Below are 22,925 nucleotides of genomic sequence, written 5' to 3'. Positions count from 1 at the left end.
GTTTTCCCTAATATTCAATAAAGGAGAAAGGTAAACAAGCATGGCTATCCAAAGTCTTACATTCACAAATGGCAGAACAAAGCATTATTAGGGGCAAATAGTCAAAAATCAATAATTAGTTGCCATTAGCAAATAAGAGAACTTAAGTTTAGTTGCATTTTGGAATTTTCACCAAACCAACTTTTGGACCAACTCTTTAAGAGTGAATATAATCTAATTTTTATACTACATAAAAAGGCCAATATAGTTTTTAAAAAAAAAACACAGATTCAACATCTTGACACCCTCAACACTCACTCAGGAACAGCTAGGTGAGCAGCCTTGTTAAGGGCTCTAAATTCCTTTCAGCTTGTCTTCAAAGCCATACCAGTATTTTCTATGTGATGTAAATTAAAAATAAAGACTGGGAAGGACTGGCTTAAATACTGAGGCACTAACATTTCAAGCTGGAAAAAAGCATCATGAATAATCTCATATCCAACTTGAATATAGGTAGGAAAATCTAGGTAAAACTGATTTTGAATTTGCTTTTCTCACGATATTTTTTTCCCTCTCAAAGGTGAAATACTAAACCCCTATTAAGCCCACGGGGGTCCTCTAGAAGTCATGGAAGTGTCAGCTAAAACTGAAAGCAATAAATGTTAATTTCCAATTCAAAATTGGGCAACTTCAAACTGATGAAAACGCAAAGGACTCCCCAGTTTGGGGGGAATATATTTCAAAAAGCTTAGCAAACAGGAATAGCTAGGTATACTGCACCGTGCCTCAGACAGGCAGAGAAAAGTGTTAACAATGATGCTAATCACAAATCAGCATTTATTAATTTTATCGCACCCTTGATTTAGTAGCCTGGGCTGCGTAGGATAGGATGAATAAATAATCTGTGGGCAAAACACGGTCCAACAGTATTATAATCCATTTTCAGAACCCTTTCTCATTACAGAAATTTTTACACAGTTAACTAAATCTTCAAAATTGGGACATCTTAAGGGTTAAAAATCTTGAAGGCAGAGAAGCTCCAAACCTTAGGAAATAAACAAGGATGAATCAACTACCATTATGGATATGTGGTTCACAAAGCTCCAAGCCCACTGGAATATCTTATCCTTGGATGACATGGAATCCTGCCTAAATAAGTCATATTTCAGGTTAAACACATATCTTTGATACTGGGTTCTACCTACTTTGCACATAAAATATGTGGCCAGGTTTCTACAGGTTTCACAGTGCCTGGTACCTAATAAGCACTCACAATCAAATATTTGTTGAACAATTTAGCATAGCAGTGGTTCTACCTTCTCAGGAAAGTATCTGGAAATAAAGCATTATGAATATTGGCCCACCTTGCTTTGCAGAGGTCATGGTTATCCAACCCTGGGTACAAAAGCAAGCCTGAACTATTTCGTCTCAGTGAACCTTCTAAAAATGGTTGCTGTCTCATCTCTTAAAACTCCTTATACTCCAAAGCTTTCATAAAATAGAGCAAATTCAAATAATACTAATAAATGGTACTAGAAGTGATGCTCAACAGGATCTCACGTTTATTGAGAAGTGATTAATGGTAAAAAGAAAGGCAATGCCCTTTCCTCATTGGCTGAACAAGAAACTGAAGAAACATTTACTACACGTTTTACAATACTTTTCTCTTCCAAAATGCATTTCTGTAAACAAGTTTTTACCACTGTTCTTAGCTTCAAATTAATCCTGACTTAATCAGTATAATGTACAAGAACAGAACATTTCTTAGGACTCCTAGTATTTTACTTTGAGTAACAAAGGGTCAGAGAAAATGAACCACCCTTAAAGACACAACCTTGGGTAACACTGTTAAATTCTCCAAGACAAAAATTCTTCATAAAAATGTTCTTCCAGTTCGGAAGGGAAAAACCAAATTCCCACTTTCTGGGGTGGATGCCCAAAACCTTCAAAACTCAAGTGTTCTCCAAGTGCAAATGTCAAAATGGGGGGAGGAAAGGGTTTAAAAATTAGAGAAAACTGTATGCACTTACGGACTTTAAAATCCGAAAAACATAGTAAAAAGACAAAAAAACAAAGCATTATGCTCTGAAATCACAACCAAAGCCAAAATAAAAGGGACATTTTTCACCTAAACTATCTAGAGGGATTTTTTGTTTAGTTTTTTCTTTTTCTTTTTTTTTTCATTTTCCAGTTAAGTCCTATGTCTTTTGTGAAATTCCAATACTTAAACTGCAAGTCTGCAATCGTCTCTGAAGTCAATGAAATTAAGAAAAAAGTCCTAATTCTCTTGAAGGTCATTTTTTTCCTCTTAGGATATGCAGATGCAACCGTTGCTGCAGTCTGTGCAGAACCACCTCTTATTTCCCACGACCTTGACGTTCCTATGGAAGTTAAAAAAAAATTTGAAATGGTTAGTTAAAACTTATATGAACATGTGTAAGAATTAAAACTTCACAGAATAACTCAAAAGAAATTGTGCTAAAAAGAATATTCCCCACAAATAAAAACTTTTACTTCTTATATTTTAAACCAAAGTACTAGCACTCAAGCAACCTCAATTATTACAAAATTATTTTTCTCTGACTTTAAAAATTTTTAACTGACTAGACAGATTTGTTTTCCTATTATAGTTGGTTTAGGCTAATACGTGTCAGTTCCCCAAAATATGGGCCTAAGTAATTCAAACATATATCAATGGCCTGCAGAAGGGAAGCAGCATAAGCCCTAATAGTACTACAGTCATCTCATATTAGTCCCAAGGCCTTAGACATAGTCATAGGCCTCAATTTCCTTTTTTTTTTTTTTAAATAAAGTGAGCATATGTATCTGGGCTGTGGGAGAGTTAATGAGTCGACATATAGAAAGCTCTTAGTCCATAGCAGGCAAAGAAATCATCCTTTTCCCCTAGGGAGAGTTTAAAATCCACTCAGGAATGGATTTTGAAAACTGAACGCAAATTATTTTCTCAGAAATAAATCTAAATACTCCTTTCTTACTAAGAATCATTCTTTATGACCTTTCATAAATTTACCCTAAACAACATTCCATTTCACACACTACCTCACTTACTGGAATTTTAAAAAATATGACTCAATCCACATGCCTTTTAAAAAGCAGAAGCAAAAACAAAAAAAGCAAAAGCATTAACTAGTCAGGAGCAAGCACAAAGACCTGAACTTAGACTCAATTCATCAGGCTACGTGAGTATAGTCATTTGCTCCCATTCACCTTACGGTAACTATGATTCTGAAGTTAAACATGATTCCTATTAAAATAGAATAGCAACTACCACTTATGGGCTTCCATGTTCCAGGCCCTGTACATAATCATCTTCAAAACCACCCTACAAAGACTGTACTGTTTCTGCTTTAGAGATAAGAAAACCAAAGCTCAAAGAAGTTACTTGACCAAGGTTACCTAAGAACCAAGATTCAAACCCACGGCTATATGGTTCTTTACCTACACCATGTCATCACAAATATTTATATAAAAGTCAACAAAGTTAAGTGAGGCTTTGTGATGAACTGACTACCCTACCACTAAACTACTCCATGGATATAAAAACAGTGAATTATTCAGAAGGAACAGTTATCTTTTTGTAATGTCCCATTTCTCATATCTGGAATTCACAAATAAACTCACCAACATACAAAAATCTGGGATATTTTCAAAAATAAGTCATTTTGAAATTTCAAACTTAATTTAATAAAACAATTCACCCACACACTATTTCTGGAAATCAAACTCAATTCAAGAAAAAGGAAAAAAAAAAAAAAAAAGAAGAAGAAAAAGAAATTTAATCCAACATAAAAGGAACCTCAAATGTTTTGGTGTTGGGACTTCCCTGGTGGCACAGTGGTTAAGAATCCACCTGCCAATGTAAGGGACACGGTTCTACCCCTGCTCCACGAAGATCTCACATGCCAAGGAGCAACTAAACCCATGCGCCACAACTACTGAGCCCGTATGCCTAGAGCCCGTGTTCTGCAAGAAGAGAAGCCACCGCACTGCAAAGCCGGCCCACCGCAATAGAGGAGCCACTGCTCTCTGCAACTAGAGAAAGCCTGCGTGCAGCAACAAAGACCCAACGCAGCCAATATAAATAAATGTATTAAAAAAAAAAAGTTCTGATGTTCCTGGGCTGCAGTACTGACTCCTCCCTTTTCTATATAACTCTCCCAAAGTTTTGATAATGAGTGTATTATTTATAATAGGAAAATCATAACTAAGAATAAAAAACAAAAACCCTCCGGCACTGACCAAAACGAAACTTTCAACATCACCTAGATTCTCATATATCAATCTTTTTTTTTAAATTGAAGTATAGTTGATTTACAGTGTAGTGTTAGTTTCAGGAATACAGCAGCGCTTCAGTTATACATACATATACATATCTATTATTTTCTTTTCCAGATTCTTTTCCATTATAGCTTATCACAAGATATTGAATATAATTCTCTGGGCTATACAGTAGGTTCGCCTATCAATCGTAAACTCATCTACCTAGCTCAGTCTTTCTTAATTTGGATAGATAATGTTTATCTCTCCTACTGCTTATCAAAAATCTACCTTTAGTTTCAGGAAATATGGACTCTTTTCTTCATGTTTCTTGATTAAATCTCATTCCTATGCTTTTAAAAGCCAAGAATGCCTGCCTTTCTGGTCTTTGGAGTACAGTTCAAAACCCCTTCCTTGAGACTTAGTCAACCACTGCAGTTTTCAATGTCCTTCTAAATCTGCATCCCCAATTGAAAATTAAATTGCATTGTCTTGTTTCATATACAATTAGTCTCAACTCAAACAAAAGCTCCTAGAAAGCAAAGAACAGGTCTTTGGCAAAGCTTACTCACCAACTAACTTATGAGTTTAGCAGTGGATAACAAGCTACAACTGACTTTTAAATAAAATTCTGGTTCTCATCACAAGAAAAAAAAAACGGTGATGGATGTTAACTAAATTTATTGTGGTAAGCATTTCTAAATATACACATATATCAAATCATTATGTTGTAGTTCACCTTTTAACAATGTTGTATGTCAATTACATTTCAATAAAACTGGGGGAAACGCCTAGAAACAACTTCTGTTACCAGTTTCTTGTGTCCTTCCTGAGTTATTTTAAGTATATAAAAGCTTATATCTTTTGTCTTTTTCTTTTCACAAGCAGCATACAAAATACACTTCACTTTGCTTTTTTCCCCTTCACTTAATATGTCTTGCAGATTGTTCAATTTTAGCACATACAGATCTGCTTTTTTTATGGGTCTGGGAGCACTCTCCTAGCTCTGAATTCAAGAAGTGAAGATCTAAAGAGAAGCAGTTCTCAAAGACATTACGCTGAATCAAAGAAGCCTTAGACAAAAGAATACACATTGTATGATTCCAATTATGTGAAGTTTTATAACACAGAAAATGAATCTATGGTGCTGATACAATTAGAATAGTACTTAGTTGTCTCTGGTGGGGTGGAGATGGGACTAAGAAGGGACAGGAAGGAAATTTTTAGGATGGTCATGTTCTATATCTTGATAGGGATTTGGGTTACACAGATGAGTATATTTGCCAGTACTCAGCAAACACAAACTTAAAATTTGTGCATTTTATATAAGTTTAATTCAAAAAATATCTAAAACAAATATTGAGCTCTAGTTAATAATATGCATGCTAGAATGTTTAGGGGTGAAGTGTGCTGATAACAGCCATTTCTTTGAAATACATCAAAAAATAAAATTGGTAGAAAGACAAAAGACTAGGGGAAAAATTCTTCCTATTATCTCTTATTTTAATGTAATGTAACCCCAGGAATACAAATAAACTTATATGTTCCAAATTGTATAGTTGAATTAGAAAACCTAGACTTTGCCAAATCCATCTTCCCCTAAGAAACACACTTATGCGAATTCCCTGGCTGTGCAGTGGTTAGGGCTCTATGCTTCCACTGTAGGGGGCACAGGTTCTATTCTTGGTTGGGGGATCTTAGTTCCCAGCATGCCACATGGCTCGACAAAACAAAACAAAAACCCCAAAACATTTACATGTAAGTTCATCACCATGCTTAACAGCATTTAAAATATTTAGTCAAAAGAAATTCAAAACAGCACTGTGAAATTGCACTTATTACTTCATCTTATTTTTTAAAGTTTGTTCCTCTTTACAATGTGATACTAAATTCCAAAAATACCTGTGTTCAATTTTGCCTCAAACATAAAACTATTCCTGAATCTTAGCTACACAATTATACCAAGAGGGCAAGTACCACCTGTGTCCTAATGCAAACCTGTGTGACAGAAGGTTTTCTTTAAATTATGGAAATTACATGCAAACAACAAATGGCATTAGCTGCCTTAATCTCCTGATCAACATCAAGAAAATATCACATTGATACAATTCAGCAAGCTGATTAAATTGCTCTTCTATTTCCATATACAATTTTGATGTGTACACAAAAAATAAGCTTACACATTTACAAATAATAAAGATAATATCCATCTCCTCAGAGATTGTAAAGATACTTAAGCATTCTTATCATACCATCTTGACAAGTAAAATGAATTTAGCACCAGTAATAAAGCAGTAAATGATTCACAAGATTTTAAATACTAGCTATTTTAAACATTTTTATTTAAAAAAAAACAAAAAACAAAGAAAAACGGGGGTCCAGTGGTTAGGACTCCACACTTCCACCACAGGGGGGATGAGTTCAATCCCTGGTTGGGGAACTGAGATCCCAAAAGCCACGCAGCACAGCCAAAACACACAAACCAACAAACTAACTTGGTTGAAAATGGGAATGAATCAGAGGATCCTGCTTGAAGGGCCTGCCTTTGCCCAATTTGAGCATTACATAGCCTTAATGATAAGTAAACAGCTATCATAGTAATATCTTAATTGGGCAAGAATTAGCAATGGAACCCACCTCCTAGAGTAAATGAAATAAAAACAAAAAATAAACAAGTGGGATCTAATGAAACTTAAAAGCTTTTGCAAAGGAATAAACAAGACGAGACAACCCTCAGAATGGGAGAAAATATTTGCAAACGAATCAACAAAGGATTAATCTCCAAAATATATAAACAGTTCATGCAGCTCAATATCAAAAAAACAAATTCAATCAAAACATGGGCAGAAGACCTAAATAGGCATTTCTCCAAAGAAGACATACAGATGGCCAAGAGGCACAAGAAAAGCTGCTCAACATCACTATTAGAGAAATGCAAATCAAAACTACAGTGAGGTTATCACCTCACACAGGTTAGAATGGACAGCATCAGAAAATCTACAAACAATAAATGCTGGAAAGGGTGTGGAGAAAAGGGAACACTCTTGCACTGTTGGTGGGAATGTAAGTTGATACAGCCACTATGGAGAACAGTATGGAGATTCCATACAAAACTAAAAACGGAATTACCACATGACCCAGCAATCCCACTACGGGGCATACCAGAGAACACCATAATTCAGAAAGACACATGCACCCCAATGTTCACTGCAGCACTATCTACAATAGCCAGGTCATGGAAGCAACCTAAATGCCTATCAACAAATGAATGGATAAAGAAGATGTGGCACATATATACAATGGACTATTACTCAGCCATAAAAAAGGAATGAAATTGGGTCACTTGTAGAGACATGGATGGACCTAGAGACTGTTATACAGAGTGAAGTGAGTCAGAGAAAAACAAATACTGTATATTAATGCATATATGCGGAATCTAGAAAAATGGTAAAGGTCAACTGGTTTTGCAAGGCAGAAACAGAGACACAGATGTAGAGAACAAACATATGGACACCAATGGGGTAAAGCGCATGGTGTAGGGGTGGGATGAATTGGGAAATTGGGATTGCCATATATACATTACTAAGAAAAAAAAATTGTACACTTTAATAAAAAATGAATGGGCAAGTAATAAAATAGAAAAAATGCAAAAAACAAAAAAAAGAATAAAGCTTGCAAAAAATACATACATATGTAATATACAGTTTATTGTATGTCAATTATATCTCAATAAAAGTTCTTTCAAAAGACTTAGCAATAGATGCTAAATCTAAAGGGTGAAAATTTGATGAGGAACAAGATATTTACAGTGTCAAACTATTTTCCCACTTACTAAAAGGAAAATAGCACCGTTACAGTGGAGAACCAGGTGAATACCTTAAATAAATGATCAAAGTAAACATTACCTATTATGGCATAAACAGACATCTTATACCTCCTAATGTGATGCACTGAGGACACAAAGTCTCTTATGTAGTATTCCTGTCAGAAAAGCATAATCTGAATGTACACAATGAGAAAAGGAAACCTTAGACAAACAGCAACATTTACAAAAATAAATAGCATATACTCTTCAGAAATGTAATGTCATATAAACAAACAAAATGAGTGAATGGGTGGGATATTGGTATGTGAGTATGTGTGTATAACTAACTGTAGATTAAGAGACTAAAAAGGCTTAAAACTGAAAGATCCTGGACTTCCTAGGTGGCATAGTGGGTAAGAATCAACCTGCCAATGCAGGGGACATGGGCTCGATCCCTGCCCCAGGAAGATACCACATGCCATGGAGCAACTGAGTCCGTGCACCACAACTATTGAGCCTGCGCTCTAGAGCCCGTGAGCCACAACTATTAAGCCCATGTGCCACAACTACTGAAGCCCATGCACCTAAAGCCCGTGCTCTGCAACAAGAGAGGCCACCGCAATGAGAAGCCCGTGCACCACAAGGAAGAGTAGCGCCCACTCGCCAAAACTAGAGAAAGCCCGTGTGCAGCAACGAAGATCCAACACAGCCAATAAAATAAATTAATTAATTAAAAACAAACAAACAAACAAAACTGAAAGATCCTGGACTGGACCCTGGACCACAAAAAAACTGCTACCAAGGACATTAAGACAACTAACTGGTAATCAATGTTAAACTATCTGATTCTGAAAACTGCATTCTGGTCATAAAAGCATGTTCTTGTTGGAACTAGACAGAAAAATATTTAGGAGAAAAGGGCATGATGTCTTGGAACTCACTCTCAAATGGTTCAGAAAAAAATTTCACACACATCTCCAAAGAGAATGATAAAGCAAGTATAACAAAATATTATATTGGTAAATCTGGGTGAAAAGTATATGGGAGTTCTTTGCACTATTCTTTAAATCTCTCCGCGTCTGAAATTATTTCAAAGTAAAAAGTTACTAAAATGGGGGATAATTCACTTAATTCTTATGCAAAAATTAGCTGCACTAAGAAGTTATGTTTAGGACGTCCCTCATGGCGCAGTGGTTAAGAATCCACCTGCCAATGCAGGGGACATGGGTTCGATCCTTGCTCCAGGAAGATCCCACATGCTGTGGAGCAACTAAGCCTGTGCGTCACAACTATTGAGCCTGTGCTTTAGAGCCCGTGAGCCACAATTATTGAGCCCATGTGCTGCAACTACTGAAGCCCACATGCCTAGAGCCCATGCTCCGCAACAAGAGAAGCCACGGCAATGAGGAGGCTGCGCACCACAACAAAGAGTAGCCCCCACTCACTGCAACTAAAAGAAAGCCCGCGCACAGCAAAAAAAGACCCAACACGGCCAATAAAATAAATAAATAAATAAATTGGGGGGGGGGGGGGATCCGCCTGCCAATGCAGGGGACACAGGTTTGAGCTCTCGTCCAGGAAGATACCACATGCCGAGGAGCAACTAAGCCTGTGTGCCACAACTACGGAAGCCTGCGCGCCTAGAGCCCGTGTTCCGCAGCAAGAGAAGCCACCTTGATGAGAAGCCCCCGCTCTCCGCAACTAGAGAAAGCCCATGTGCAGCAATGAAGACCCAACACAGCCAATAAATTTATTAATTAATTTTTTTAAAAAGTTATGTTTGAGGGACTTCACTGGTGGTCCAGTGGTAAAAAGAATCCGTCCTGCAATGCAGAGGACAAGGGTTTGATCCCTGGTCTGGGAACTAAGATCCCACATGCCGAGGGGCAACTAAACCCGAGAGCCTCATATGGACAGCCCGTGTGGAGCATCTACAGAGCCCACACACAACTATAGAGCTCACACACCCTGGAGCCTGCACGCCACAACTAGAGAGGAGAAAACCTGCATGCCACAACGGGAGAGAAGCCCGTACGCTGCAAGAAAAGATTCCACGTGCCGCAAGGAAGATCCCATATGCCACAAGGAAGATCCCATGTGCCGCAACTAAGACCTGACGCAGCAAAAAAAAAAAAAGTTATGTTTAACAACTCATAAAACTTTGAAATGTGTTTATTTCCTCATACCTACACTGAAATCATCAAACATGAGGGTATTTTTGCAAAAGAAAAAGAAAAACATCTGCCTATCAGCTTTTTTTTTACAAGTCTTTTTAAAATGAGAGAAAAAAATGACACAGAGACCATTATTTTAACCATTTTGGGACATTAAAATCTTTTAGGTTTCTATAAAAGAATTCTCTTACAGCAGGTCTTTTCTTTCACTTTTGTGACTATTTCCTATTACCACTGGGAATTCCACTAAACTGCTTTGAAAATTTATGGTCAAAAGACTTCACTTCTCAGATGTATTTATTAACATTTGTAATTAACCAGTCCTACCTTGGTAATATTTAATAAAGAAAAAGCTGGGCTTGGGGAGGTGGGGGACAGAAGAATAATGATAGATACACAATAAAAGGAAAGAGCAGCAGAACACATAAATGCAAGGTGGGCCCTCCAATGGGTCCAAGTCCCAGCTGGAACTGTCATAAGCACAATATGCATTTGTGTCTTGTCCAACACTCCAGCTTTTATATGTGGAGATACTGACCCACCTGAGAAGGGGCAGTGGTGCAGCAAATTGGCTTTCCCCATGATGGTGTCATGCTGCAGCCTATCTACCACCTTTTTTAACTTAGTGCCATGTGCAAGGCAGCTACAGTGAGATCTGTGGTAGAACAGGCTGGAGTGGCTAGTCTAGGTTAAGCTCCTACATAAGATCCTCAAGCACAAACACAAAATTAATCATAAAGTCCCAGTTAACCAGAAAACAGACCAAATGCTAAAAGGAAGGGAAGATGCATTCCTAGAGCTTGAGGCTACAGCGATGGTAAAAAAGGATAAAGGAAAACAGCAGAGCAAGCTTTTACTGAATTCATATCTCATCACAAAACTCCCAGTAAGACATTCACCCTAATCTTTAAATCAGCCCACAATCTCACTGTTCACTGTTCAGTGAAGAGACTAAAGAAAAAATCTTACGAAACAAAGACAAATTTAAAGATATTAACTAAGAACGTATAAACCACCAGGGTAAGAAGTTTCTAGGCTTCAACATCTGGCCTGTATTTAAATGACTATAGAGGTTAACACTCATACTACTCACCCATCACATCTTAGTTCCTCCTCACCTTACATCTATGACTATAAAACGCAAAAGTTCATCTCTAGAGGAAATATCCTAAAAGCCACAAGGTGGCAATGTTACTTAAAAGTCTGCACATTTGAAATCTCTTCCTACAATATTATAAATCTGCTTGATTTTTCCTCTCTTTAGCTTAACATCCTTTCTCATTTCTACTACCACCGGTCTCCCCACTTTTAAGTGGGCCATAAAACACCACAGGCACACATATATATGTCGAATATAATTTTATTAATTTTAAAATCTAATCTCTATCCCCCAAATAAAATTTACTCAATAGGCCTCAACTAAATTTTCTTATGTCCCCATGGTCCCTGATAGAAAAGAACACAAATTTCAGGGTCCATGGCTGAATATAAGAGAATGCTTAGATAGGTTAACATGAAAAAATAGGATTATACTAATCTGACTTTCAATGCTTTATATGGCTTATGAAATCAATCTTTTTTTTTAGCCATGCCTCGAGGCTTGTGAGATCTCAGCATGGAGTCCTATCCACTGGACTGCCAGGGAACTCCCTGAAAGCAATCTTAATGGTCTCTGATGCTGTAAATATGAGATTTTATATAAATATATATATATATTTATATTCACTCCCTTTTGAGATTTCCTAAGTGCAGAAATGGACACTTAGTTGAAATAAATTTCTGGGAACTGACATAGGAACACCAGGATGAAGTAAATGCATTTAACTAATAACCTTTCCTACCATCAAACTCTTTTCCAAGACTGTTACTTAGTAGCTGAACTTCTATATACATTTCACTAAAAGGGTCAGAAGTAACAGCCTGGAAAATCTACTATTTTCAGGCCCTGAATAATAAATCTAACTATAACTAGTAAAAGAACAAAGGGTAAGACAGATATATTAACATTTTTTCAGTTATTCTTTGAATCAGCCCTTGGCTCTCCAGTAAGAACTACATTTGAACAAAAACTAATTTCACAATAAAACCAATTTCTGAAAACACTTCAGAATACAATTAAACAAATAAGGTTTTTTAATAGCTTGTCAGTCAAATCTCCCTCCCACTCCCAGCATTTGACAGTAAATTCAGAAAGAATGGAGTAATCACTGAATATGCTTTCCAGCTATCTGATAAATGATATAACCTCCAGTTCCACCTTCAAAAATTTCCAGTCCAACACGAGGTTGGGGGGGGCAGGGGATGAAGGGGAGGCTGGGAGGAAGTGAGAGAGTAGCACAGACATATATATACTACCAACTGTAAAATAGAGGGTCAGTGGGAAGTTGCTGTATAACAAAGGGAGATCAACTCGAGGATGGATGATGCCTCAGAGGGCCGCGACAGGGAGGGTGGGGAGGAGTCAAGGGAGGGAGGGAATGTGGGGATATGTGTATAAATACAGCTGATTAACTTTGGTGTACCCCAAAAACTGGTACAAGAGTGTAAAGCAATTATATTCCAATTAAAAAAATTTCCAGTCCAACCATCCTCAACACCTCCATTAACACTTCTCTAGTCCAAGCTACTCTAAATCTCTCAATAAGACTTTGCCACAGACTCCTTTTAAGTGATCTCCCTTTCAGTCTCCCTAGCCTATTCCAAGGGTGGTACCCCAAAATGGAAACCCAGCAGCATTATTAAGTACCATGCCGAAAGTTAGTGAAGAATGTGATGACTGATCCAAAATAAACAAAGGTGTATTTATGTGTATATATACATTTATATGCCTGGGATTATGGATCACAATCATCATTTATAAAAGACCTATATGCAAATACTTCACTTTATATACATTTAATCCTAACAACTCAGTAAGTTTTCCCCCTATTTTCATAAAATACTAAGGCTCAGAAGTTTACTTGCTCAATTACTGACAGTAATTCTACTTCTACCGTCTTGTAGAGCTCCCAGCCTTTCCACTACTACACTAACAAGAAAACAGAATCTAGGATTCATGCTCTATCGATAATATCAACCTAATGTATATATAAACCTAAATTTTTTTAAAGGCCCATCATATGTAATATACTTAATAGAATCCCTTCCCACATCCCAAAAATCTAATAACCTTTAAAAATCAGTTAACATCTTCGGGCAACTTCGGAATGGATAGTGGCCACTAAATCTTATTGCTTAAAATTATCTAACAATTCTAAACAATTAATGTGCTCACAAAAAGGATGATACAATAATGTAAAACTTAAAACATTAAAGCATCTTAAAAAATAAAAAAAGCCTCTTAGAAGTCACCATAATGTCTCTGAGGAGTAGATTACAACATGAAGTTACACGGAGGATATTTGGCCCAAGACACTGCCACCTTTACATAAACAAACAATATATGCAATTCACTAGAGGCTCACAATATTGATAGCTGATGAAAAATACTACTCAAAAGACCCTTTCAGCCTCAAAGTAGGCCACAGTATAAAAAGGTACAGCCAGGCTTATCAGACACATGAATTCTAACACTGCTTCTAAAGATGAAGTCTTGAGACTAGCAGGCAGAGACTGGAAGGACTACAGTGCAAAGGAAGAAACTTACAGGAAAAATAAGCATGAGGAATTTGAGCTGGGGGACACACAAAAATCTACCCAATGACATTCATAATTTAAATACAAGAGAATCCCACTACTGGGCATATACCCAGAGAAAACCATAATTCAAAAAGACACATGCACACCAATGTTCATTGCAGCACTATTTACAATAGCCAGATCACGGAAGCAACCTAAATGTCCATCAATAGACAAAAGGATAAAGAAGTGGTACATATATACCATGGAACAAACTAGGTCATTTGTAGAGACATGGATGGACCTAGAGACTGTCATACAGTGAAGTAGGTCAGAAAAACAAATACCGTATATTAATGCATATATGCGGAATCTACAAAAATGGTACAGATCAACCGGTTTGCAAGGCAAAAATAGAGACACAGATGTAGAGAACAAACATATGGACGCCATGGGGGAAAGTGGGGTGCGGGGGTGAGGGAGCTGCTGGGGTGGGATGGATTGGGATTGCCATAAATACATTAATACGTATAAAATAGATGACTAAGAAAAAAATCAAATTGTACACTTTAAATATGGTTTACTGTACATCAATTATATCAATAAAATTTTTTAAAAGAAAAAATAAAAATTTAAAAATTTTAATAATTAAAAATACAAGAAAATCACCTACAGAACTGATAAAATGCAGATTCCAAAGTCTCATCTCCAAAGATGCGCACTCAATAAGGTGAGGAAGGACAAGAATCTGCAATGTAAGTACTCTCAGATGGTAACCTGTACAAACTGATAAACTTCTCTTCAATTGCTTCTAATCCTTTTAAGAAATACCTAGGGAGCTAACTAAAGAAAATTTTGGTTGAGTAAATCTGGGGGTACACCTAGTTATCAGTATTTTTGTAAATACTTTCCAGATGACTCAGAGTTTGTTTTAAATTGTTGTTACCATTTTTTTTGGAATTTATACTCTGAAGCCCTCACACCAGGTCCACCCTGCTCCCCTCCCCACCGCTTTGCAGGCCTATGGACTTCCAAGTAAGGTAACATTTGTCATAAATGATTTTGAATTACCCAAGAACTTGTCTAGGGTTCTAGTTGTTCTGCCACTAAAATGAGGTAACCTTGCAGTTTGTGTACAAAAAGTTAGGTAGCCTAAAACCCTCCCATTCAATTTTATAACTTTCAGAGTAACTATTCAGATTTGTGTTCTCCCTTACTCCTGCTGCCTGTCATTGGCAGCAACTCTCACAAGGTTAGGTAGAGTAGATCCAATTTGCTCCATTTTGATGTTGTGATGAGGGAAGTTTTAAACCTAAGTGCTTAAGTAAAGGTTTAAGTTTCAATCAATTACGCTCTCCTCTATAGCCAACAAAGAGGTGAATGGCTACAGGCATCAATAGATAATAGAACACTGCAATTAGTTATTTTAAATGATAAATGTGAAGATGCAGCAAGGCCTAAGAACAGAAAAGCTTTGGGGCAAAACAAATTTCAGCTCTTCTAAAACCTAGCTAGTGATCTTAAGAAAGGTATTCTTTTCTGAATTTCAGTTTCCTAACTGTAAAATGAAGATAATCTTGGTGATTCCCTTGCGGTCCAGTGATTAGGACTCCGAGCTTTCAGTGCAGGGGGCCGGGATTCTTCAGGGAACTAAAATTCCACAAGGGGAGCAGTGGGGCCAGAAAAAAAGAAGATAATCTTAACTATTCCACAGAATTGTTACAAGGGATCAGAGATAAGATTTCGAAAGTGCCTTATGTAGATGTGCAAAAAATGGCTAAATATGGGTAAATACACATATTAAGTATTAAGGGGGAAAAGCAGGGTAAAATACTATATAGGATATGATTATAACTGTATAAACCACTAACTTGTGTAGGAAAATAAGAAATGATGAGTGGTTTTGTCAGAGGAACTATAGGTGAATTTCCTTTCATTTCCACACTTTTTATAAATTTGGTTATATCTTACAATGCAAAACAAATGCAAAGGGAAAATTTGCAAATGCTAATATAAAATTTGCACATTGCCAATTTTTTTTTAACATGCAGTGTAAAAGCTCTATACGCTATCTACACCCTGACTGCCAAAAAGGTCCACATGAAGTCAAAAACTTTTAAGTCTGCCTTTTCTAAATGGCTTCAAGTATTACACAAGTGATCTGTCCAAATTTTTAGCTTTGACACATGTAGCAGAGTATTAAATATCTCCTAAGAACCACCAGGTATTACAACAGCAGTAAATGCAAATGATTTGGAAAGAGCAACTGCCTACCTCTTCCCCTCCCCCCCATATCCAACAGCTGAAATTTGAAGGTTTAGCCATTTTCTTCCTTCATCTTTCTTCCACAATCTTCTCCTATATATACACCTTTCTACACCCAACTCAAATCCAGTCTTCCATAAAAATGACTTGACTCTGGTCCTGCTATTCTTTTCTTCTGTACTTGGTCTCATACTGTGAAATTAGCACTTTAATACACACTATCCTATACTGTTTCATTTATGATCTCTCCTCCCTATGGCTAACTGGAGTTTAATTAGTTCAAATAGGAATTGCTTACTCAGCAAAGGATAAAAAGCATTAGGGTACACTATTTATTGAGTTAGTTGTTAGTCTATATTGTCTAGTTGTTATAACTAGAAAAATTGGGTCGGGAGGAGGTGGCGGCAGGATTCAAATTCAAATTGAATTACCTGCTTCTGTGGAGAAAGGCAGAAAGGATGATCTGAGCCTACCACACTCAGAACCTTTCTCCTTTACTCACCTGCAGACATGCAGGAGTCAATGGTGAAGAAAGAGATCACTTTTGTTTTCCCTAATTCAGGAAACAGAGCTTTTTCTCCTTCTCTACATGAAACTTGTGAAGAGTGAAGATGTCATTCCTTTATCATACAGTTCCTTAAACTAAGGTAGTCAAAGCCATTGCTGTAGCATCCCCAGCTCCTGTAAGATGTTTTCCTAAACCCGCCCATCCTCCAAGACTAAATAACCAATACACCTAGATGAGGAGCTGAAGCTGCAGATTCCTTACATTTCTTCAATTTCAATATAGATCTCCCTACCCCCAACTCCACCTCCATGTACCATTCCTCCATTTTTTGAAAAATTCCTGTCATCCAGTGAGTTCCAAATTATGTTTCACAGAGAAGATGCTTTGAAAATCACCCAGAGAAAAAAGAGAGCTAAGCATGTGAAGTTAGCCATTCACAGAGTTCTGAGTAAGGTTTCGTTTGGAGGAGAAAAAAAAATTCCACTGCTAAAAAGTCTGAAAACTGTTATAGGACTAATCTTTACTTCTGGCAGGTAAGCACAATGCTTCACATCTGAGTAATTCTTGGTTTAAACTATTCAGAGTAAATACTAAATGATTCTAGAACCACTAACCACCCCTTGTCCCAAAATGTTTAAGTTTGGAAAAATGGCAGTCCCCTCTGGATCAATCTTTATAGACATATCAAAAACAAAATACTGGGGCTTCCTAGGTGGCGCAGTGGTTGAGAATCCGCCTGCCAATGCAGAGGACACGGGTTTGATCCCTGCTCCAGGAAGATCCCACATGCCACGGAGCAACTAAGCCCGTGTGCCAAAAAAACAAAAAAAACAAAAACAAAATACTGACATTTTTAATACCCAACTGCATTTCAGACATTGTTACACGGTTTATTTCACCAAAAACGGCCATACTAACTAAACAGAAGCTGGTCTTACTTCATTAAATCTCTTTAAGACTTGGAAAACTTGCAGGTTGGGAAGGGTTGGAACACTGTACAAACAATGAATGCAGTCTGTTGAGTGATGTGTGGAGATCAAAACCTTCAAACTCCTAACAAAGCACTCTCATGTTACTTTTATTCAGATAGTTGTTGGCATCTGCAGTCATCTGCTACCTCTCTGCAGTCTCTGAATAAGTTGATTATATCCCACTGCTTGAAATACTACTCAAGATATAGCCCTTTCCTTGTCCTCTTTCTAAAGCTCAAACTACTCCCTCTCAAATCTCTTTCACTTGCTCCCTCTTTAATCCATCCTTTAAACTGTGTTATTGCTGGGGGTTCTTTCTTTGGCTCTCTTCTCTCACTGCATGTTAGCTCTGGAACCACACTGAAGTACAACACCAGCTCTACTTTCTTAGCTTGGGAAACTTTGCAAAGGTATTTACTCTTTTCTGTGCTTCAGTGCTTTCATCTGTAAAACTGAGATAGTTGTACCTACCTCATAATGATAGAATTAAATGAAAACTTATATAAACGTATGTATTCAGGACAGCTGCATATTAGACACTACAGAATATGCAATAATTTCAGCCATTATTTTTATTAACAGTATTCTTGAAGAATTTTAAACTCGTCCATGCCTTTACCTCTACTGAGGGCTGAAAACTCCCCAAATTTCTAACAGATCTCTCTCCTGAGCTCCAGATGCTACTATCACCTTACTGTCCCACAAGCACCCCAAACACTATTTCCAAAAGCCAACACATCTCCAAACCCTAACCTGCTGCTCATCCCATATTCTCTAAGTTTTTTAAATAACTAATCAGCAAATATTTCTACCACATTTTTCAATTCTAACTTCCCATCCCCACTATCTTGATTCAGGCTCTCGTCTTTCTCCCAACTATTGTAAAAGACTCTCATTTGGTCTTTGAGTCACCTACATCTCTCTCTCTTCATTTAACTTAGGTAAGTTGCTAACCTGAGTTTCCATTTTCCTACCTATAAATATGGGATCCTGCCTCCCAGAGTTGGTGTGGGGATTAAGGTAAAACTATGAGTGCTTAATTGGGAGACTGGGATTGACATATATGCACTGCCGTGCATAGAATACATAGCTAGCGGGAACATGCTATAAAGCCCAGGAAGCTCAGCTTGGTGTTCTGTGATGAGCCAGATGGGTGGGATTGGGGGGGAGGGGTAGGAGGGAGGTCCAAGAGGAAAGGGATATAGGTATACATATAGCTGATCCACTTCACTGTACAACAGAAATTAACACAACATTGTAAAGCAATTATACTCCAATAAAAACAACAACAAAAATCAGTGCTTAGTATTTCATCCTTCCCATCCTCCCTTACAATCTTAAAACATAAGTACAGGATAAAAATCCAAAGCCCTTCTTATACTGGACCCAACCACCCTCTCCAGCTTCATCACTTATTCTTTTCCATATTAAACTTCTCATTCTCATTATCATAACCTAAGCTTTCACAAGACCCAGTTTTCTATCCGGCAAACTCCACATATCACACAGTGGGTCAAGGGCTTTGGGGCTAGAGAGAGGCTGTGGCTTTGCGTGTAGTTTCAACATATTTTCATTTATTGATACTAATGACTTAAAGGCAAAAGCGAAATAACAGACATATGTCAGAACTTCACTGGCTTGTCTATTTGAGCAACTTTCTTGCTAAACTGGATAATAATTTTCAAATTCTGTTAGACTAATTTTTGTTTTATCCAAAATATATCAGGGATAGAGATATAACACACTTAAGTTTAATCTGCATTAAGGCAATTCCCTGGCGGTCCGATGGGTAGACCACCACTGCAGGAAGCATGGGTTCGATCCATTGTCAGGGAACTCAGACCCCACATGCTGTGCGGCAAATCTGTATTAATATTTTCTCCATCACTTTATGTCTAGAATGATCAACAAAAATCAAGTCCTGATTTGTATATACCACTTGCCAGTTTCCATGGTGTCAATAACACGGCTGACCTCAAACTACCAATGGAATACAATGGGGCTGAGAAGACATGTACAACAGCATGGTATTAGATATTGATACAGACAAAATAACAAGAGTGATGAATTTAAACCTTATGGTTTAATGGTAATAATGGTATTCTAAGTTAATGTAGTTTAACTGTAATTTATATTACAAACTGAAGTTTATACTGTAATTCAATGTAAATATAAAGGTATTTAAAACACCTTTTAATACAATGCATTTAATTTTTAAGTTTATATAATTTGTTTAATAATGACTGTGTTCAACAACCAGCTTGCTAAAATTCTTGAAAGCAAACAACTGGCTCACAATTAGCTAGCTCTAGCACATTACTGGACTTGGACGCTGAAAACTACCAACTCCCCACTTGTTAGCTATAAGACCTTGTATAAATAACCTCTCTGAGCCTGCTTCCCCATCTAAAATATGAGAATGATACATTAGATGAGATAGCTTGTGCACCATGTGCCAAGCACTGTGCTATCATTTAAGTGCTTATTACCCAATTACTCATTCTATTTTATATAGATCAAATGTTGTTTCCCCCATGAAACCTTTCCTCAAAATTATCACTTCTCCAGAAGGCCAAAACATTTCTTCATCCCTCTATTACAGCTCTCATCTCATACTTTATCCATTTTGTTGTCTGCCTAACAACACTGCCTGGTCCTAAGCCAAAGATGCTGCTTTGCTGATCTGTCCTATCCCAGTAATTAACACAAACATTTGTTGAAAGATGGATACAAAAGGCATGCTTCAGAGAGATCCAAATTCAGTGTCACCTATTCTCTTCTGGTCCTTCTTTAAGAAGGCTACAGAAAGGCATTTTATCTATCCACAAGGCAAGGAAGGTGATCAGTAATACAAACAGAATTCCCTTAATCCTACTGGCAGAAAGACAAGTAAATTTATCTGCAAGACAGAAGACAGAATTTTACAAAACGTTCAGGTTTGCCATAATGATGAACACAGGATGCCCCCTCCCTAGTTCTGAAGAAGCGATCTGAAACAGCAGTGGTAATGTTAAATGGAAAGAACAATCCTCCATGGTCATTTATTTCCTGAGGATTTAATAGTAAGAAAACAATATATTTGGCTAAAGTGATGTTTTTTTCCTTTCTGATTTCTGTATCACTAAAACTTGGATATTTTACATTTTTTTCTGAAGTTGAAAATGGAGCCAAGATGATTACCTCAAATATTTGTAAACAAGGGACTAAATGCCCAAATTAAAGAGGAGGAAAAAGATGGCTTTAAGGAAAAAAACAAAAAAGAAACTTCCTTATAAAGAGAAATATTACTTGTGCCAACACCACAGGAAAACGATTTTTTTTTTTAAAGGAAACATTTCTCAAGTAATCCCTTCTATGTTCCTTTGCTAAGTCTTTATTACACTTTAGGTAATAATTCTTTCAATAATACACAGTAAATATATTAACAAATAACTACCCAAACACCTAATCTATACTAAGATTCACTGAGAATCCAAAAATCCTTTCTGTCATCGATCTCCTTCCAACCTCAAGTCCTTTCTTATGTTTTATATGTAATTAGTTTTTAGGCCAGAAAATATAGAACACAAACAAAAATAAGGTCTTCCTAAAAAGACCTGTTCTGTACCATCAATTCCTTTCCATGAACTTCAAATGTTACCTTGGGCCACCTAACCCTCTCTTAATCCTCGGTTTCTCAGATCTAAACTACCCCATGTGTGAATTTTCTCTACAAGTTCTCTTCTTGAAACCTTCCTGTCACTAAGACTCCATTTTTAGAAGGTTCCCCCTTTTATTTACAAAAATCTTCCTCCTTATAACCTCTATCCATTGGTTCCACTGCTGTCACTGGCATGAAGAATTATTTGATAACAGCTATCAGTCCCCTTCTAAATCATCTCTACTAAGCTAAACACTATGATGAGAAACAAGATAACATGTATAAAGTACACTGCGGGAAGAAGTGAGCTGTATTATATACAGTAATGATACCTATTATTATGAAGTACTGGTTCACCTATACTTCAAGTTTCCCATTGCCTTTCCTGTGAAGGTTACAACAAGGACCTCCTCCATCCTAATGCAAATTAGACTTCACTCCATTCTTTTAAACTCTAGTACTTTTTTTTTAAGCCAACTTTGTATCTATCTGAGTAGATTCCTTCTATATCCAACTAATTGCATAAACATTTCATTCAACTCCCTTTTCCTAATCTCATCTCCAAACTTCCCTTCTGGGAAACCCATGCCACAAACTCAATTAGACTTGTTCTTAAACTACACAGGAATACCTATTCCAAATTATTATCTATGCAGTGTTATTATCTGTACAGATTTGGGCTGTTCTGAACCTATGCTCACTCTTCTCAAAAAACCTCTGGTGATCTTCTACACATCTTCCAAGTGTCAGTTCCGAGATCACTTCTTCCAGGATTCTTCTGTGATCAATCAACCCACACCCCAAGCTGGGTTAGGCAACCTTCAACCTTTCTAACGGGCACCTTGAGCATACCTTGAGAAAACACTTTCCATTCTGTATTGTTACTTGTCACTAATGTAAGGCTCCCTGACAATACATTCGTGGTTTCTCTGTAGTGCCTAGCACACAGTAAAGTTGTTCAAAGAAAAAATAGCTTCATCTCAATTCTTAAACACCATAATAAATTTCCGGTATATCCAAACACACTCCAAGTCCCCATTTTCAGGTCTTCTGCTTGAAAATTAGAATAATCCTAGAGGTAAAGAAATCTTGCAATTCTTACTTAATAGCAATGAAATTTTTAAAAATATACACCTTTAAGCTATTGTCACTATAATCACATTTTCTCTACATTTGTCTCTCCTAAATCTCCCCTTAGCTTTCCAGTTATTCAGAAAAATCTTTACCCAACTGCTTGATTGAGTCTAGTGCTGGGCTAGGCTTTAAGAGAATCACACAGCCCTTAGTTCCCTCTACTAGACTATCTTATTTTCACCTAGAGTTAAAAAGCTAGAAAGATAAGACAAAACTAAACCAACTATTTTACGAGGTTTATAAAATACATATATAATCACTAATGCAGGGAGTAACTCTCCCTTTATGCCAGACTATTCCAAAGTTGAGACAAAGGGAAAGATTAACTGACTGTCATCTTCTGAATAGCTGACAGTAACAATCAACAACAAAAAAATATTTTAAGAAAAAGGCTCATATGGCAATATATAGCACAGCCAAGACCTTCGAAAAGGTCCTTTTGAAGGACCTTTGACCCAGCACTTAAGGATAGGTATGAATCAATATTTATATCTTAGGATGCTTACAACAGTATTATTTTAGCTGGAAAAAAATTATAAAGAAGCTGACATAT

At 37.0% G+C, this 22,925-nt stretch overlaps 1 protein-coding gene across 1 annotated transcript in view; it reads right to left on the bottom strand.

Moving 5' to 3' along the window:
• Positions 1-1,518: 1,518 nt before the first annotated feature.
• YTHDF2 (YTH N6-methyladenosine RNA binding protein F2) overlaps positions 1,519-22,925 on the bottom strand; it is a 30,047-nt gene continuing 8,640 nt past the window's right edge. Inside the window, exon 5 of the mRNA XM_057702701.1 lies at positions 1,519-2,360. Within this exon, the coding sequence (XP_057558684.1) occupies positions 2,337-2,360 (24 nt within the window). The 3' untranslated portion in view covers positions 1,519-2,336. The remainder of the gene's footprint in view (positions 2,361-22,925) is intronic.

This window comes from Hippopotamus amphibius, chromosome 1 (genome assembly GCF_030028045.1).
Source record: "Hippopotamus amphibius kiboko isolate mHipAmp2 chromosome 1, mHipAmp2.hap2, whole genome shotgun sequence".
In the NCBI taxonomy this organism is placed as follows: domain Eukaryota; kingdom Metazoa; phylum Chordata; class Mammalia; order Artiodactyla; family Hippopotamidae; genus Hippopotamus; species Hippopotamus amphibius.
This window is presented reverse-complemented; position numbering and strand designations above follow the sequence as displayed.